General features: G+C 29.7%; 4 protein-coding genes across 5 annotated transcripts; 2 read left to right on the forward strand and 2 right to left on the reverse strand.

Annotated features, from left to right (window-relative positions):
* Positions 1 to 561: 561 nt before the first annotated feature.
* On the reverse strand, positions 562 to 4001 carry LOC127265048 (uncharacterized). 2 transcript variants are annotated; one of them, XM_051294711.1, is made up of 8 exons: positions 3798 to 4001; positions 3113 to 3237; positions 2963 to 3000; positions 2755 to 2865; positions 2562 to 2641; positions 2198 to 2234; positions 1100 to 1136; positions 562 to 846 (listed from the first exon to the last, which is right to left on the reverse strand). In XM_051294711.1, the coding sequence occupies exons 1-8, from the start codon at positions 3975 to 3977 to the stop codon at positions 831 to 833; spliced, it is 624 nt and encodes a 207-aa protein (XP_051150668.1). In that variant the 5' UTR covers positions 3978 to 4001; the 3' UTR covers positions 562 to 830. The 2 variants fall into 2 exon arrangements, with proteins under 2 accessions (XP_051150668.1, XP_051150667.1); XM_051294710.1 differs by having other exon boundaries at positions 1100 to 1141.
* Positions 4002 to 6940: 2939 nt separating this feature from the next.
* On the reverse strand, positions 6941 to 8732 carry LOC127264955 (UDP-glucuronate 4-epimerase 1). Its single transcript, XM_051294569.1, has one exon. The coding sequence runs from the start codon at positions 8521 to 8523 to the stop codon at positions 7231 to 7233; it is 1293 nt and encodes a 430-aa protein (XP_051150526.1). The 5' UTR covers positions 8524 to 8732; the 3' UTR covers positions 6941 to 7230.
* Positions 8733 to 15159: 6427 nt separating this feature from the next.
* Positions 15160 to 16734, forward strand: LOC127264854 (probable glutamate carboxypeptidase LAMP1). Its single transcript, XM_051294395.1, has 7 exons — positions 15160 to 15285; positions 15361 to 15429; positions 15499 to 15580; positions 15663 to 15739; positions 16097 to 16213; positions 16281 to 16421; positions 16528 to 16734. The coding sequence occupies exons 1-7, from the start codon at positions 15160 to 15162 to the stop codon at positions 16732 to 16734; spliced, it is 819 nt and encodes a 272-aa protein (XP_051150352.1).
* A 776-nt stretch (positions 16735 to 17510) lies between these two features.
* LOC127264996 (uncharacterized) lies at positions 17511 to 20187 on the forward strand. The gene is made up of 4 exons (XM_051294627.1): positions 17511 to 17633; positions 18480 to 18697; positions 19544 to 19701; positions 19799 to 20187. The coding sequence occupies exons 2-4, from the start codon at positions 18513 to 18515 to the stop codon at positions 19855 to 19857; spliced, it is 402 nt and encodes a 133-aa protein (XP_051150584.1). The 5' UTR covers positions 17511 to 17633; positions 18480 to 18512; the 3' UTR covers positions 19858 to 20187.
* Positions 20188 to 20802: the final 615 nt, after the last annotated feature.

A 20802-nucleotide genomic window follows, 5' to 3' on the forward strand; every position in this document is an offset into this window, starting at 1 on the left:
TTATATGTAATAGTTTACTGTTGTGTCACAAGAGTCGACATCTGTGTATACAGCAGTAAATTGAAAAACACACAAAAACACGGCCGTGTTGAATTGTTGATAAATACGAACTTTTCACATGCCATGTTCTTCTATTACAATTTTCTACAAATACACCTAAGGTATAGATTGTGTTCCACTAAACAGTCTTATTTGAAAAGATCCATTTACACGATATTCATTAGACACGGCCTTGTTTGCGCCCGAACATGGCCGTGTGCTAACTCAAACCCCATTACATCCATTTCTAATTTGAACCAATTTTGATGGACTTTTTATATGAGACCAAAATTTATTTATTTTCCTAAATAATAGTAATATAAAGTATCAAGCCTAACTATCTCCGGCAATACAATCTTCTTCTTAGGGGAAATATTCTATAGTAGTCAATTTTTGCCGTAATTCATCTTTCTATTTTAGAGTGATAAGGATATTCTCTATTAGCAAAAATAGAGAATTATACCGTAACTCCTCTGAAGATGGCCTTAGGACGTCGTCACTATTATCTCTATCTTATCTTGATTTCATCATGTTAATCTAATTAAAACATTAGGTCAAAAACCTATTCAATGTCTACAGAGGCATTACAGTTAAAAAAAAAAAAAAAAAAAGAGATTTCTTTGAGCCGCAAGTAAGCTAGCTACTCATAATCACGAAAAAAACCACAATCGAATTCTAAAATACAGCAAATACGAAATGTTAGTTACCACGGCTATAGTTACGATCATGATGCTGCTTCTTTCTTTCCTCTTCGCCTCGATGCTACTTCCAATGCCCAAGCTTTCCCCACTTCAGTTTGGAATTTCCCTATAGAATAAGTGAGTACAACTCATTCCAATAGATAAACAAATGATTCGCATTATGTAGTTTATAGTAAAATATGATTTTTCGCAAAAAATACCGAATTTTCATTCAAAATATTATGTTTATTCACATCCAAAACACCAAAGATATATACAACCGCGTTATCCAAGTAATGAATAAGGTAAATTGGAGGTAGTAACGGTGCAAGAACTGTAAGCATTGCAAAAAAAATAAAAAAAAAAACTAGAAAAATTACCTGCAGTGGACTCGAAAAACTCTTCCAAATCCTTTCCCTGCTCTGTACAGGAGAATAGATTACCATAGCTAAGTTACCATAATCACATTTTATTTTGCGAAACTACTTGAAAGATAAGCAAACGAACATAAATGTAAATTTCAATATTAACAGATTTGGATAAAGTATTAATCTCATACATTTATCAAAATTCTAATCAGGGACAGCAAATATGACTTCAAAATTCTTACAAAAGTTCATCGGTATAACAAAATCATGGTGATAATAGATATAATTGGCAGTGACATTTACTTAATTAGGTAAACTCCACTTCTTTTGCAGGTTATAGAAACAACATTTTATTACTTTTGATTGATGCGAATATTAATAGCATTTCAATGCACTACATTCCAAATATTGGCCGTAAATTGAAGAAAGTATATGAACATACACACACGAAGGCGGAACCAGACCAGGATGAGAGGGGGGATTAATTTTTCAAATTTCGAAACAATCATCGTCTATTTGTTATCCAATAATTTTATCAATGAAATTATCATATTTCAAAAATCTTACAAAATATCAATATGCAGTGACAATGCATATTACCGGATGAATTTTTTTGTATATGAAATTGATAAATAGTAAAAACATTATTAAAAAAAAATAGCTCTTAAAAATATCATCTCCTATGTATTTGGTTGAGAATTTTTTGAAGATTTTTTTTTAATTATTGTTTATTACTTTTTTGTTCATATCTATTTTTATAGCATCAAACTAGTATTATGATATAAATTTTTTTATTATTCAAAATTTAAATTTTCACATAAATACTCTATCAATTTTTAAAAAAAAATTTTAATTTGTTTATTGTTTTTTATATTATATATTATAAAATAAAAACAAAAAATTAAAAATTGAAAGGGGTGGGGTGGGGGGAGGGAGCTGGAGCCCCTTAGCCCCACATACATCGGCCTCTGAAGATATACATAGGGACTGCTTCTAGCTTTCTTGAGATGAGAAAACATGAAAGATCATTTGCTGAGGCTTTCGCAGGATATAATGCTCATGAAATTGACTGAAAATAATTGAAACGAGAAAAACCACATCGAATTTTACCATTTTCATACTCCAGGGCCTGAAGTATCATCTCCACCTGAAAAGAAAAAGCACAACGATTAGAACATGTGCTGAAAATACTCTTGTTCGTCCAACTGAAACTATACATCACTAATCGAATGATCTGTTGGTCATCAATCAAATGATAATCGGCATTTGTGCATATCTAAAAATCAGATATGCAAAGGGCTTTATCTTTCCTTTCTTGATTACCACATCAGATAGCCAAAACACATCCTACATGAAGTACATTTATAGCTCAAATCTAAGAAGCTGTATGTACAGTAGTTTTAGTCGCTGTAGCAAATGGAAAGTTTAAAAACCATTAACTTGCTCTGGATCTCACAAACTATATCAAGATTACCTTGTCGAAGTCTTTTACAACCTTGGCTTCTAGGGAAGAGTTTTCTTCATACTCTGACCACAGCTCACTGATCTCCTTAGCTGCATTGAATATATACTATGAACCGAAAACATAGAAAATGTCCAGCAGATCATCTCATACATAATGAGTTCTTTATAAAGATCTTTATGTGAATCACAACAACAAAAGATACCTCTTGGCCCTCCACCAAGTAGTTCGCACATGTTCTTCAATGCCTCTCGCTCACGCCGGCTCTTTTCTTCCTTTGGAATCCCATCAGAAGGGGCAATATCGCCAACAATAGCTACACAAAGAAACAAAACAAAACCATTGGCATTATGGCATATTAGTATTAATAAAAAGAAACAAGAACACCATAGATGTTTTAAGGTCATTCTCACCTTCAGCAATGTCGTGTACAATTGCCATTTTTATACACCTGGAATTCACATAAACAAATATTAAACACACTGAAATCGAATCATTACCAGCAAAAAAGCTAGATAACAAAATACAACTGAAAACCAAACCATTAATTTTCGAATTCTCACTTTTCACGATCGACGCCAGGAATATCAGGAGCTATAAGAGCCATTAATCCCATCCTATACATGTGATCAGCTATCGACTCTGGTCCCTGAACCTCCCTCCGCACCCATCCTGTTCGCTTTGTTGTCTGCCAAAATTGGGAAGCTCAGCATAGCAAAACAAAGTGAAGCAAATGAACAGAATAAAAATCTAAAACACAAAATCTCTGCTAACTTCGCCACATGTGTCATTCCTTAGCATCACATGCACACATTTGACAAACAGTGGTGTTTTTATAGACATTTCCAAGATCAAAATGGAAAGGCATGTAGGCACTAGGAAAACCAATAATTATTTGAATTCCTATACATATGTTAACGCCCAATCACTACACTAAAATGGAAAATCAACGTATATTCAATGATATCCTCACTCCTACACCAGAAATCATCCAATAACCAATAGGAAAAATCTAAAGGACAAAAACCTAACTAAAATCGATGCAATGATCATAAACATCGCTTTGTGATTTGCAAAGTACCAACGCCAATTCTCCAAACCGTTTAATCCAACAGCGTCTCAATCAACCAAACATAGAACACACACAACCAAGCGTATTCCCCGAAAATTTTCAAAAATCTGGAAGAGCATTTCGTTCGATTTAAAAACACAAGCAGTCGAGTCGTACAGGCAGCGATGCACACGCACCTTGAGACGGTGGCAGAGAGAGAGGAAATCGATCGCGGAAGTCGACGATGACGAAGTAGAATCACAAGGTTCGGCGGCGGTGGACATCCGAGGAGGTTTGGCGGCGGCGGAGATGCGGAAGTGAGCGGCGGAGGCGAGGAAGGGGGAGAGTATGGATCTGCAGCTTATCAGTCTGCTCATTTTCTTTGAAATTTTATTATTTCATTCAAGGTCGGGTGAAAATAGAAACCCGCCGTTTACGGTTTTTTTTTTGTTGTTTTTTTAAATTTTTTTATTAGTTTTTTATATATATTCGTCATTTTAATTAAAATTATTATTATTCTCCAGCAATAAATTAATTTATTATTAATTTTAATAACATTAAATTTTTATATTTAATTGTTATCTTTTATTTAATCCGTCTTATTCGCTTCATTCCACTTATTATATATTTTTTCATTTACATTCCTCTCAATTATTTTGTTACTTTAGTTTTTCTAAAATGATTTTAATTTTAATTTAAAATTTTTAATTAGTATTTTATTAATTTTAAAAAATTAATTATTTATATTAATCTTCATCTGTAATTATTTTTATTAAACATAATTATTTTAATTATGAACGAAGGAGGTAATCTTTTGATAGTACTACTATTTTCTATTCATCATATTAATTAATCATTAAAGATAAATATCTTCAATTATTTTTTTTAAATTTTTTTATTCTTTTTAATGAAATAATTAATTTTTTTTATCTTAATGTCGGGCCAATGAATTATTTATACAGACAAGAGCATGATTTATATGTAAAAAAAAAAAAAAAAAAAAGAGGCGGTTATATAAATTTTTGTACAAATTTTTCATGTACATTTATTAAATTTACATTTAATATTTTGTATAAAAAAAAAAATAGAAAATGTTTTCAAAAAAGTAATTGTATAATAATTTTTTTACTTTGATATATTTTCTATAATAAGTATTGAGTGTATTTTTTAATAAATTTTTAGAATTTATTTGATAATAATTTGAAATTGGAAATGAAATGAAATGTCATATTTAAATTTTTATTTATAAATATAGAATAAGTTAATATTTTTATAAAAAATTTCACGAACTCAAACTCTGCTTTAAAACTCATCCTAAATTGGATTATCATATCTTCAAAGCAAATGATACAAATATTAAAAAAGTTCAAATAATATTGATTTTGGTTTGAAATTTCGATAAACACATCTTTATTAATAAATGATATTGTGCTTATGAATCTCTGCACTTTCTTTACTGTTTATAATTTATATTTATTGAAAAAAATTATAAAATATTATATCAAATTTGATATAAATAAATAAATAAAAATTAAATCTCTCTAACAGGAAAAAGTTATTTTTATTACAAAAATAAATTTTATTCGTTTTAACTCAATATACTCTCTCCGTCTTGAAATTAAATATTTATTTACTTTTTGTATGTAATTTTAAAATATTAGTATTATATTGGGATATAGTAGGAATAAAGGTAATGACATTTGTGTAATATATTGTAAATTGTAAGGGTATTTGTAATTTAAGGCAGATAGTACAGTTACTAAAAAAAAAGGAAATAGATACTTTGTTATGAGACGGACTAAAATGGAAAAATAGATACTTTGTTATGGGACGGAGGGAGTATTATTTTTACTGTTTTTATGTCTCGATCAAAATAACTTTGAAAAATAAATATACTAATTTTACCATTTTAATTTGTATATTATAAATATGCTCGTACATGAAAAAATATATTCAATGCAATAGTCTTGTTTACTATTTTTGTCAATCCTAAAACAATAATCTTATTTTCATAAATAATCATACCACTATATAACTATCCTTACTCTTTCATTATTATTACACAATTGTCACTACCTTTTACACTAATATACTCACAAGGGCAAAAATATTTTTTACATGTACTTTTTACTCACTATTAATATAATATCAATATGCCCAACACAATCAATTTATAGTTCCGAAACGGAGAGAGTATAAAAAAGTGTTCTTTAAATTTTTGCTCACTATGTTTATTTATTTATACTATTGTTATTATTCAAGTCTATTGTAATTTAAAAATTAAATATTCTTAATCATATAAAAAATTAAATTCTACTCTGATAAAAGAATGTGGTTGTTCGGGGTTTGGATTTTGAGTTGGGATTTGAATAGTAAAAATTTTGAATTTATATAGTTGTATAATGTGATATAAATAGGTGTTGATATGATATTTTGAATGTAAAATTAATTTTTAGTATAATTAAAAAATAAAAAATAAATATTTAATTTGATATTTTAAAAAATAAAATAAAATAAATAGCGGAAATCTAATCCAATATCTCAAACAAACACACCCTAAGGTCGGTATCCCAAAATTTTAAATACATTTTTATAAGTTAGAAGAAGAAGTATACTGTATTAAATTAATAAGCGGGGCCAGGTCGAAATCGAGAACCAATACCACCACACCACCCAAGTGTCGGCAGGAAAACGCCAAAACCACAGGTGCATCTGAGCCGTTCGTTGATCTGATCCCAATCCAACGGCTACAGTGGAAAGTTCACGTGGGCCGGGCCCGCGGATTAACAGGCGCAGATCACGTACCCTTCCATTTACATTACATTAGCTGTCAACGTCGTACCTTCAATTATTCATTCTGCCTAAACTAAACTAAACTAAATTAAATTAATTAATATATAAATAACTCATAAAATTATGCTTTCCACATGTCGATTCCTAATTCAATAATGCATACACCTAATGAGATTATAAATACAAAAGAAATGGAATGTCACCGTTTTGATTTGAAAAAATTAGTACCAGCATTAATAAAATATAAAAATAACAAATTTCTTTACTAAAAGCAGGTATTGTTTGTAATAATTATACGTATTGTTTGTTTATAATTTCATGTATGCTGAAATAATGTTATGTGTGTTGTATGAGACAAATAATGTTACGTGTGTTATATTTGTATTATATAAATATAAATTATATGTTATCACTAATATTATTGCGTTAGTTCGTTGTATTTATATTATATTAATATAAATGATATGATATCACTGATATTATTACAATGTATTGTTTGCTAGCTATACTAATGTTCCAATCTCCCAAAAGAAAACAATACAGCAAATTTCAGAGAAATAAAAAAATGGGCTGAAATTGATTAAAAACCTTTGGTCTTGATTCTTTACAACAAAGCCACAAAAAGGTTGTAATAAAAATAAGAAGATAAGGAGGGCGCCTTTCTTTCCACTCCATTTGCCTTCTAGAAGAAAAGAATAATAATTATAACAATGTATACACTTTTTTTTTTCTTTTTTTAGCTTTGCCCATGTAAAAGACAAATTTAAATAAAACCACCAAAAGGTTAAAAAAAAAGAAAAAAAGAAAAAAGGAACCCTAATTCTAAATTAAATCACTTTACGAGTGGCGATGATTAGGACCGTAATACGATAAATACCACTTAACAAACTTTTTCAACCCGGTTTGTAAATCGGTTCCGGGTTTGTACCCTAATTCCTTGCGGGCCGCCGTTATATTCGCGTGCGTGAACGGAACGTCGCCGTTTCCGGGCATTTCGACGACGTTTTTCTTTGCCTTTACTTTCAGATGCTTCTCGAGAATTCCGACCATCATCGGCACCGTCACCGGCGACGTATTACCCAGATTGAAGATCCGGTACTGGGCCGGGGCCCGCTTCTTGCCGCCCGACCCGGTGCTCCGCTTCGCGGTATCCAATGAGGCGACGCAGCCCTTGACAATGTCGTCGATGTAGGTGAAATCCCGGGCCAAGTCCACCCGGTTCTTGCCCCGGTAGATGGTTATGGGTTTCCCTTGGAGGATGTTGCGGGTGAAGGAGAAATAGGCCATGTCGGGTCGGCCCCAGGGTCCGTAAACCGTGAAGAAACGGAGCCCCGTTATGGATAACCCGTATATGTGGTTGTAGGTGTGGGTTATTTCCTCGCCGGCTTTTTTTGTGGCGGCGTAGAGGGAAGCCGGCCGGTCGGTCCGGTCCGGTTCGGAGAACGGAACCTTCTCGTTCAGGCCGTAGACGGAGCTGGAGCTCGCCCAGACTATCGCCGGCTGAGGATCGGCGGATTTGCAGACCTCGAGGAGAGTGACGAGGCCGGCGATGTTGCTGTGGATGTAGGAATGAGGATTCTCGAGAGCGTACCGGACGCCGGCCTGAGCGGCGAGGTGCATCACGTGAGTGAAGGAAACGGTTTCGAAGAGCTTCGCGAGGAGGCGCGCGTCGTTGATGTCGCCGTCGACGACGAAGACGTTCTGCGCGCGGAGGAGGTTCCGCCGCGCCTTCTTCAGCGAAGGATCGTAGTAGTTGTTGAAGTTATCCAATCCGACAACTCCGTCGCCGCGCTTACGCAGGGCGAGGGAGACGTGCGTGCCGACGAATCCGGCGGCGCCGGTGACCAGCACGGAGAATCCGTTGCGGCGGTGGATCTGAGCGGAGGTTCGCACCTGCTTCTCCCAGTGCGCGCCGCCCCAGGCGGTGGAGAAGTACTTGCTGCCTGAATCGACGAACGATTGGAAGCTCAAATACGACGCCGTCAACGCTACCAGAAACAGCGCCCACAGGAACATTGTGCTCGTCGACGCGAAGCACCGGTGGAACTGCCGGTGCATTGAGTGCGACTTGTCCTTGAACTTCCCCGGCGTCGATGGCAGAAACGATTCCTCCTCCGGTAGGTTAGGCATTTCAATTCCCGATCCGATCCGATCAACCAACAAATCAATCAATCAATCAACCAATCGAATCCAAAAACAATACCAAAAAACTGAAAAAAAAAAAAAAAGGATTAAAACAGCAAAATCCAGCAGAGCAGATGCAGATTTGAACAATCGATGCACCTGGTTAGTGGAGGGGGAAGAAGACGGAATATATAGTGGGAGACCACACGAAAGGGGGAAGAAGGTGCGCGAACGCGTAGAAGGACGGCCAGTGAGGAAAATGCATATATTTATTTATTTTGAAAAACGAAAAATAAACAATAAAAAATGAAAAATGAAAAATCAGTACACTGTATTCTATACGCTGAATTGCCAGAATTGGTGACATACCTACGTATGGCATACACTGCTGTAATCATTACTATAATTACAGTCGGGGGTAAAGTAATATTTTTTTAAATACTTATTATTTTTGTGCATATATACACGGTTTAATCGATTTTCGATTTTAATATAAAATTTATAGTGAATTATATTGTGTCCGAAAGTGGTTAAATTAAAATAGTTACTATATGTAATAGATCTTTACGTAATTTACAAAATCTATTTACAGAACCCTTTAAATCTCAAATATGCATTTTTTTTTAAGTATAAATAATTTTTATATAATTTTTTAATTAAGAAGATGTAGTTTTTAATTAAAATAGATTTACTCTAAATTTTAATTAAAATAAATATAGGTCTACATTTTGCATAGAGAAAATAAATTTGTAAAAAAATAATGAAAATTAACTTACAATGAAATTTAATTTCTTTATTTAATAAAAAAAAAATTCAATTAAAAATATAATATAAAATATAGCAATATGGAATAATATAGGGGTGAGCATTCGGATTTTCGGTTCGGATTTGGCAAAATTCGAACCAATCCAAAAATCTGAAATGTTTGAAAAAATCAATCCGAACCGAACCGAAATAACTGAAATCTGAACTAAAAAATTCGAACCAAACCGAAAAATCCGAAATTCTAAATATTTTTATTTTTATTTTTATTTTTAAAATTATTTTATATTTTATTATTATTTTATAATATTAAATATATAATATATAAAAATTAAATATATTAAAATATAATTAATAAATTTGAATTTTTTATATTTTGAATTTTTTATATTAAAATATAATATTTTCTAATAAAATATTAAATATGTATAATAAAAATATATATTAAAATGTTATATTTCAGATTTCGGATTCGTTCGGATTTTAAGTATACCGATCCAATCCAAAAATTCGAAATTTATTAAAAATTCAATCCGATCCAATCTGAAAATCCGAACCAAATTTTAAATTTCGATTTGGTTCGGATTGAATTTTCGGATTTCGAATATTTTGTTCACCCCTAGATTAATCAATTTGAAGAAGATGGTATATTAGTGAAGTGAAAAAAAAAATGATAAAACCAGAAGAAGATCGAGTAAGTTAAAGAATATTTTAGTAAAATAAAAATTAACATAAAATAAAGTATGTTTAGCTAAATATTGTTTTTAATTTTATTTATTTATTTAAATATTAATTTAAATTTAATATTTTATATGAGAAATAATATTTTTTAATATAGAATTATAAAATTGAATAACAAGAAAAAACCAAATCAACACACTAATAATATTTTATTATAATAAGTATTTCTTAAAATATGTTATGATAAAATTAATATATTTTATTAAAAAGAAAATATAGTATTTATATTATATTATGTTAAAGTACATTACTTTTTAATTATATTTAAATAATATTGTAATATGTTAATTTGTAAAATAAAATAATACTCCTTCCATCCCATTATCATGTTCATATTGCCGTTTCTATTCGTCTCACATCTGATGTTATTTTTTTTTCTAGAAAATGATTAAGCATATATGTTAATTATTTTTATTAATACATTTTTAATTATTTACTAATTATACTTATCATAAACTCTCGTATCTACAGTAACCAAGACACCCGATATGGGACGGATGTAGTATTTTTTTTATATAAATAGTTAAAAATATATAGTAAAAGAAATCATTTACCTCATATATATATATATATATATACACATGGTATATTTATTATTTATTAAATGTGACGCATGAAATTCTACTCTAATGATTTTATTTTCAATTCGAAAGTCAATGGTGTGAGAATGGCTTCACGTGCCCAATAAATACAAGGCTTTTACTAATCTTCTACTTACTAATAATAATTAATTATAATTACATATTAATAATCTTGTATTTAACATTATACGCGTGACGTAAGTCAAAATTTTGACCAGTCTTTCAGAATAATTGTAACTTAAAAATGATCATTTGAGTGTAGAGAAAAAAAAATAAAAAGAAAAATAAAAACCAATATACACAAATTTAATTAATTTTAATCCCAATGCAAAAAACTAGTGAAAATTATTAATGGAATAAAAAAGAACACACCACACAATTCTCAATAATTAGTAATAAGAATAAAAAATACTACTCACTCCGTCCCACGTATCAGCTCCACGTCGCTGTTTCTCACCGTCCCACATACCATGTTACTTTTTTTTCTTGAAAAATGATTATACATTTTAATCTCATTTTAAACTTTTTAATTTATTTTTTTTATTTAAATTAAACTAATTAGTTATTTTAATATTAATTTATAATTATTTATATTATAAGATAATTATTTTCACTGATACATTCTTAATTATCTATTAATTATACCCTTCCTAAAATAGCGTGTCTACAATGTAACAATATGTGGGACGAAGGGAGTACTAAATACTAGAAAAATACATCGAAAGTATCTCGGGTTTGTCTCTTTTGATAATTATTTTTTTATACATTTTTTTAAAAAAAATTAATACACTACACATTCATTATTTTTATATTATCTACACAATTTCTATATTTATATAAAATATTTCCTATAAACACACACACCATCTTTCTTTTTGTTAATAAATAGTATATTAAACATAAACAGAATTTAAATTTATTATTAAAAAATTTGATTGAATTATAGAAAAATTGAAAGTTAAAATATATATATATATATATAAAAAATGTAAATTTGTTAACTGATGTTTTGAGTTATTTTATACTTAATTACAAAATAATTACTGTTAAATTTAATATCTTAAATTTAAATTTAGAGTGTACATTTGTAAGTTTTACATACATTTTTACTATTCATAAACAAATGGTGTGTTTGACTTGTGTGTGTCGGTGGCTCGTGTAATAGTAATTTAAATTTGTATAAATAATTATATGCAATATTTTTTTAAATATATAATAATATATAAAATAGTTTTATTTACAATAACGAAAATTCAAAATCAAACACAATTAATTAATTTATTTTTATTATTAACGACTTAGCTGCATGTGTCATGTCACAAATTCCTTACTAGTCCAAATGGAAATAAATGGACCATTTCTTGCTACTAAGGGCATTTTAGTAATTCACAATTTCGAAAGAATCCAAAACAGCATGGAACTCCACCACTCGTCGCACGTGGGCGCACGTATTCTCCATTCCTCCGGTCCGGCCGGACCGGCCGCCGTATTTTTTATTTTTTTTATCAATAATTATAAATACAGTATATAAATTAAAATGTTTTTAAAAATAAATAAATATTCTAAAACGTATGGTAACTAATTTAAAGTAACATACAGCTGTAATAGGAAAAGGTGACCGGAAACCGGGTGTAGCCAGCAGAGGCCATTAATGCGGCGGCGATGTGGTTTTGCCGGTTTGGTAATTTATTCAAAGTTGTGGGCGGTGGCCGGTTCGGCCTTATCCCTTTTAATCTGAGGCTTGCCAGGCTGTTCCAGTAGTAACTGCAGAGGCAAAAAGTGCGTCCTGTTTGGTTGGTTGATAAAATATTTTTTGGAAAACCATGTGCACTTACACACGTTATAAATTATAATCGATATATAACCACAGTAAACACTTTCGTTGTGTATTTATTTATGAATAATTATATTAGTCACATGTATTTTTTTTATTATTATTATTTTTAATAAAAGTAAAATATGGATACACTTTCCAATACATATAATTTTCCAACCGGGCTTTCCGGTAGTTCTCTCTAACCTCAGCCATACAAATGAATTTTTATGTTTCTTCGGTTGGTATTCTTAAAAAAAAATAATAATAATAAATAATTATTCAATTTGTATTTATTTCTAATAAAAGTTACTTATTTTTTAAAGAACATTGTTTAATTCAAATTTAAATAGAAAATTTCGAAAATAAAAAAAAAAAACGAAACAAAAACAAGTACCACTGTTTATCTATCTATATATTATATATATTTGAGATCGGTCTATAATTCCTTCGTTATGAGATTTTTTTGATTTTTTTTAATGTTTTTCTGTTTTACAATTTTTATCATTATTTTTATATGATAGTGGATATTTCAAATTTATCAACTTTTTACACTTTTTTTTTATATAGTATCAGTGGATATATATACACTTTTTAAATTTTATAAAATTTATTTCTAATATTTTTTTTACATACTTTTCTTAACAAATTATTATATAATTTTTTTCCATATTTGTTTCATCATTTATATATAATTTTTTTTTATCTTACTATTTTGAAAAACATATATAATCAGAGTATTTATTTTTATACTTTTTTTTATAGTGTGTAAATAATTTAATATGATATTTATATATATTATGTAAGATTTTATTTATTTTACGGTTATTTTTTTTCTTCGTAAACTTAATAATATTTATAATTGATCATTTTTATATTATTTAAATCTAATTTTTTATTCCTATACTAGTTTTTTTATTCATGAATATTTTTATCTTATCGATTTTCAAAATATATTGAATTCGATGAATATTAAAATATACTATCTCCGTCTTGACAAAAATGCAATATTTTGTTTGGGCACGAGAATTTATGTAGTATAAATTAGTTATTTAAATAATGAGTATTATTATTTAATGATTAAAAAAATTTACAATATGTATTTGAATATTTTAAACATTATATATCTCAATAGAATATATATATAATATGAATACTATTTTTTAGAGAATAAAATTTTATTAATACAAATTAAAAAGATTATTTATTTATTTGTCATTATCATAAATTAGTTTTATAAAAAATATAGAGTTTTAAAGATAAATAAAATATTTGTTAATTGGGGAGATATATATAAATAAAAGATTTTGAGTGGGTATTATGTGTAAAATATTAAAAATTTAATCAAATTGATTTATATTCGTTAAATGTATTTAAGATTGATAAATTTATTAAAAATATAGAAAAATGTCATATTATATATAACAGACAAAAAATGAAAACTGAAGTATGATTTTTTTGATTTGTATTTAATATGTAAATTTATTGTTAATTATTATCTATCATGTATATATCATATTCAATTAATATATTTTAATAAGTTTTAAAAAAATTTAGTCAATTTTCAAAATTTTAAATGATTTATTTTTTAAAAAATATAATATTTTTATTTATAAGTTAATGTCTAATTTTATTTTAAAAAAAATAAGTTTGAATAATTATAGATGATACTTTTATTGAATTATATTATTTTTTGCTTATATATTAAATTTGCAATAAAAAATTAAGATAAATAATTATCTACTAATTTTTAAAAATAAATAAATTAAAAGTTAGTTTTTAAAATAAAATCTCTATTTTACTTTTGTAGTTGTTCTAATTTGTATAAATAATTTAATTATGTCATATATTTTTTTATATAATAATTATATTAACAATTGTTACATAATTATTTTTCACTATATACTAACTTTATAATTAATTTTTTCAACTTATAATTTTAATTATTTTTTAGTTTTTTATATAAATGTTAAGTTTTTCTGTATTATTGTACGAATTAACCATTTTGATGTTCAAGATATTTGAAGTGAAACTAATTTTACAAAGATTGTAGGTTTATAGAACTATAAATATATCGTAATTTTTTATTTATATTTTATATACAATTTTTAATGTAGATATGATGCTAATTAGACAATAAAAGACGATACCGTAAGTATGAATTTAAAATTGTCACACAAAAAATTTCAATTTATATTTCGATGTCAACTATTCTATTTAAAAAATTTACAAAATCAAACATATTTTACAAGTATAAATAATACATATATATTATTTCATTGTTAATTATTTTTAGCATACTAATTATTTTTAAATATATAACAAAAAATTATATATAATTAGTATGAGAGTTTATTAACACTTTTATAAATTGTGTTTATATTATATAGTACTAATTATATTTTCGTGGACAAAAAAAATAAAATCGTCACATGGTAAATTTAATATTAATTGTTAATTAGTTTTAAAAATATTTGTATATTTCTACAAAATATTTGTCAATATAATTAATTATTTGTATAATATTATTTCAACAATTTATACACAGTGCATAGCACGGATTTCCAAGCTAATTTAATATTATAATTCTTCAGTCCCTTAAGTAGGTATTCGTTTGTTTTTTTATACAGATTTTAAAGTATACAGTATTCTATTGGTAAAAACAAACACACCCTTACATTCCCACCCTCAGCAAAATCGAAAATTTCGTCGATTGATTCGTGTTCTTCAGATAGGATCGACGGAATGGGTCGAAGAAAACAGGCAAAGGCTGTGGCTTACGTGAACGTCGACGTTGCCGTTTCGGGCGCTGGAATCAACCCTGTCGCGACGACGCAGCTAGACGAACTGATCTTACAAGCAACAAAACAGGTTCAAGTTTGGACAATGAGTCTATAGTTTTGTGTAAGAACAGAGGTTTCTTTTCTGTTCTGATCTTTGTTTAAGGTCTTGGATCCCGACAATTCGTCACGAACAATGTACAACTCGTTGATCAGCCATGTGAACGATGTGATCGTAAGTTTGCGATGTTTCCGATAGCGCGGCGCATTTTATCGATTTGGTTTTAATTTTTTGTCATGGAAGATTGATAGAATTGTAGACGGTGGTTCAGACTACGCGGCGTTTATGCAGCAGGTCGGCGTTGCCGATTTATCCTTCGGAGGAGGTGAGCATACTTGTCACAATGCCCTTTTGGTAATTTGACGATTCGACATTACTATTACACTATGTTTGTTCGTTTATCGCAGGTTACCCCGTCTACCATTCGATGTACGATGACTTTGTCTGGATGAGTAAGTTCGGCGATCCTATGTTTCGAAGGCACGTCGCAGGTTTGTGTACTTACGGTGTTCTAACGCTATATTACAATCGTTTCGCGAAAAGTTTTTGAAGTTTCTTTTTCTTTTTTTTTTTTTTTTTTTTTTCCTTCGTATGCACGCATTTGAAGCTGTTATTATTATTTCAAGATCGACAACTTATCATTCACATATAACCAAACAAATCTCAAACGAAAACTTAAGGAAACCTTTTATATAGCAGAAGCAATTGAACTCGGACTCAGATTACTCAATGTATCAACCGAAAAACGAACTATCGCACGCATCCACAACCCAAACCACATTACAGAAGCTAAGTTATATATATTCATTCGGTATGTGTATACTAATTGAATTGATAACAGAAAAGCGTCGAGGACTTGAAAATCGAAGTTTTGAATCGAAGCCTTATTCTCGATCCTTTGGTCGAGTCGATTAACGAACTTGAGAGGGCGTCGACGAAGATAAACAATGAAAGGAAGGTATCGATACGTCGAAATAATTGAATTTTGCATTTAATTCGTTTATTTGATAAGAATCGAATGTTAGGCAATCGAAGGGTCAAAGGGCTGGTTTCAAAGTCGGAGAAATGACCGGAAAGCAAGAGAGGTGAACGATTGGCTAATGATGGCCGAGCGCGCATTTCTTGACGATGACGGGCTTCCGGGAAGACCGTGGTACAAACATTTGGTGCGCTTTTTTTTTTTACTCGATATTATCGACAAACTCTTTTATTTTTCGATGGGCGTAAGTTGTCGTTATTCGAATGTGGTTCGATGCTCGATTTTGGTTTTAGATCTATGCGCGGTCGAAGAAGAATAATTACGAAACGAAGGCACAACATGGGATATGCGATGCACTTGAAGAGGCGAAGCGCCTCGACACTCCCGGCTCGTGGCAATCCGTACAACATGAAATTTGGCATGTCGCTAGAGGTGTGACGCGCGCGTCTTTGCGTCTAGACAAGAACTCACATGAATATGATCGTCTAAAAACAACCTGACTGTATCGGAACAGACATTTGCTTGTTTCGCTCACTTATAATTATTATTAGTTTTTACTATTGGTTATTTTCTCTACTTTCAATATCAAAGTCTAATCGATTATGCGATTTTTATTAAGTGCAAAAATAATTTTATGTTATATTAATCATGAATTTTTAGATAGAAATTAGAACATTATTCATAGTTATTAAGTAAACAATTGGCTGCGAGTGCGTACATTATTAAAAAAAATAATGATATTGAAAAATACACTCAGTATGTTTTTTTCTTAAAAGTTTCTTTTTCAAACCAAAATATAAAACAAATATACTCGATATATTTTAAATAAAACAAAAAATTTAGATGAATGAGAAAGATATACTCCCTCTGTCCCATTGAGTTGTCATAACTAAGTTACCATACGTAACATAATAAATACTTTTCCACTTTACACTATATTAATTTTATATTACACAATACATATTTTTGTCTTTTTACTACAATCTATTATAATATTAATATTCGAAAATCTATCTGCAAAAAATAAACGGCAATCTTGTATCGAAACTGAAGAAGTATATTATTATTTTTATTTAAGTGATGTAATGAAGTAAAATACTAGTATAATATATACTTATTAAAAATTAATTATTTTTAATTTCTGAAATATTAATAAAACAAAAAGAAATGATGCTTAGGTATACTATTTAATATGACGTAAGCAAACAAACTCATAAATATTTATTTATTTATTTTAATCAAACTACGCAACTCATGCTGAAATGTATTACAAGAATCCACTATAAGAACCCAGCAATCCTCCGAATCGTCGCCAAAGTTCTCTCCGCCCTCTTTGCCCTCGTCAGATTTCATCTCCGACTGCGGCGGCATCTGTGCGGAACTCTTAGCTGGAGTAGAGGTTGTTGTTTAACTTTGTGGAATGTGTTAATTTTGGTCCTGAATGATCATCAATTGTTGTGTAAACCCAGGAATCTAATTTATTTTCTACGTTTGCTTATCGTTCATCCTTTTCTGCCAATTGCGTGCTTTACTCGGATAGTTTTCAAACGTTTGGTACTAAATTACGCTGCGATTCTGCTTACGTTGTGTTAGAATTTGAATTTGTGCTCCGAGTAATGCTGGATTGTGCGGTGATTCTGTGTTGTTCTACTGTTTGCGTTTTTGAAATTTTCTCGTCTCATCTACCTGTTTGTGAAGTTCATGCTTGTGAGTTTATGGAACTGTGCTATGATTTGGTTGGAGTGATTTTTTTTTCAAAATTTGGTGAAGTTCTGTATCTAGAAAGAGCATTGATTTTGGATTTGTGTTTTGTCACTTTAAAAGATGTTATTAGAATTTCATTAGAGTTGAAAATGGGAGGGGTTTTCTAGATTGAGCTGAGTTTGCATATATGAGACTCTTATCATTGAGTTTTCGGTCATTATGCTCGATTTAAGTCCATTTGTCAAGGTGCCATTGGCCACAACCTCATCATTCTTTTATGGAAAATCGGCCAAGTAAGTGTTCGCATTGGTGGATTTGGGTAATGTCAAGGTGTTCCAGAAACTGAATTCACTTTTTGTCGTATGATCTGTAGATTTGGATTCAACGAATATGCGGACATGTGTTATGTGTGTGGTAGCCACATTGAATTCCTCGAATGTGCATTTACTTTTGTCGTATTTTGGTCAACATTCGAGAAGTTTGTGTTCATTAAATGAGCCCTAATATGCAGAATTTTCGTAATACATACGTGGCAGTATAGTCATTTGCAAAAGCAGAAGCTGATATTGGTTCCATGGAGAATATAACGAACGAGACTCAGGATGCCTATATCCAAAATTACGAAACAGTTATGCAACATCTGTTTACTAAATTCCAGAAGGAAGCTGAGGAATTGGAAAATGCTCTTGAGTATTTAAAAAAGCTTCGAGAAATGCTCGTTGTACTGGATAACTTGAAAAAAGGGCTTGATAGATTGAGGTGAGTAGTATACGCTTTTGATGTGCCTATTTTTCTAATCGAGTATCGCCTTAATAGTATCGTGTATTAGAATGGTGCTGTATTTCTGGGCATATGTTTGTTTGCATAGTTCATGTTGTAAGTATTTGCACATCTTTTTGATATCGAACAATTATCAATTAGCGTGAATGCCTAAAACTGTGTGAATGACTAAATAACGATTAGCGTTTTCTTGAAGTTCGTTTTCATTAGAATGCTGTTTAACTATCTCTCCCAAAATGAAAGAATAAATCAGATTTCTGTAGTGTTACATTGTTTGAAAATTCTAGTGGTAAATTAGTCGTCCAATCTTGGTTTCTCCAAAGACGTGGATTGTTTATCCATCCTTCAAAACTATTTTGTTTCCTTTTGTTGTACTTGTCTTATATATATATATATATATTTATATATACGACGAGCTGTTTATGGTAGTGATTGGGGTTAATTAGCACCATGCTGATTAGCCTCCACCAGCACAACACATAACACATGAATACTGTTTTAACATGTGTTGTGTATATCACTAGTATGCATGTAAGTTATATATTACTATCTCTGTCAGGCTTTAATGTCTTATTTATTTTTTGCGTGTTGATTTTTCAATATTAATTATTATATGAAAATGTAGTATAAATCAAGAAAAAATGACAAAAACACTTCTGTCAGTGTCTTATAATACTATTATAATGATATTTGTGCAAAAATTTATACAAATATAAGAATATTTTTAATATTAAGTACAATGACGCAAAAGTAAATAAAATCCTTATATTTATCTTGTGTTAACATGTGATATATACTGAAACCAATGGTGACATGTGCTATCAGTTCATTTGCTGCTGCATCATATTATATTGAACATGATGAAGGCCTAAAAGCAAAAAAAGTAGAACAATTGGAGCTTTTGGAGAAAGATCTGATGTCCAATGCCGATGAACTTGAAAAGCTAGGCTTCGAGCTGTTAGATGCGGAGAAAAGAGCCGGCGGTAATTCTTTCTTTCCATTTATTCTTGTTCTTAATATCATCATCTTGAACTAATCCATTTTAGTTTAACCCGACTCCCTTTTCCTCCATCTATGCAGCTCCACCATTGTTTGGCGATGATTCTATGGGAGGATCGAACGTCTCCCAACCTCAGTAAGCATTTATTTCGGATGTCCTAATATGATGTTAAAGAAGAGGATGAGTAGTTTGAGAATCCGTACCGCAATGTCGATCGTGTTTCGTGTTTTGGCAAAACTGTTTATGGGCTGCTACTTTAAGTAGCTTTGTGTGTTTTATTTAGACTTTCTTTGGTGATGTGCCTGTGCCATTGTTGTTTCTGTAAGATGTGTCAATTGTGTGAACAAAGGATTTTTATCCAAGTAACTTATGTCTAGCTTGTTTTATGGTGGTTTTAGTTGGTGATTTTGTTTTTATTTTTTTGTGGTCGCAGCAGTTTGGATGTAATGTTTTATGATAGTAAATTGGGTAATTTTATCAATAATTACTGTGATTGAATAATAAAAAAGAAAAAATAATTGTGGAGGTTAAGAAAGCTTGCATTTTTGTTGGTTTCAAATTGTTTTTAAATGTACAAATATAGTCAACTGAGATTGTTTAGTATTTTTTCTATAAGGTATTTTTTGTCCGTCACATATAAAAGATTGTGTTCATAATATGAGAGATGATATTTTGTTAGAATTATTACTTTTTTGGAAAAGCTTACGTATTTAGTTGGATGAATACATTCTATTATGTCATTCATTCATTTTATTTATAAAGTAATTTTTGTAGCATAAAGTTTATAAAGAAAATCTCTCTTTCTTTTCTTCTTTAAAATGGCAACAATATATTATTATGCAAATGTCTTTTGGAGATGAATATTCTGTCTAATTTTATAAATAAATGAAAAAAAGTTATTGATATTATCTATTTTATTTTTTATTAATAAATAATTACTATATTAAAATTTTCATAATATATGTGTAGGTTTTTTTTAAATTTGATGTTGGATGCTAGTTAAATTTCTTTTTTTTACAATATATTTTTTTGTGAAAGATAAATTGTATTTTGTTGAAGAGCATTGCATAATAAGCAAATTAAA

The sequence above is a fragment of the Andrographis paniculata genome, unplaced genomic scaffold, assembly GCF_009805555.1.
Source record: "Andrographis paniculata isolate CXL003 unplaced genomic scaffold, ASM980555v1 Contig71END, whole genome shotgun sequence".
NCBI classification, from domain to species: Eukaryota; Viridiplantae; Streptophyta; class Magnoliopsida; order Lamiales; family Acanthaceae; genus Andrographis; species Andrographis paniculata.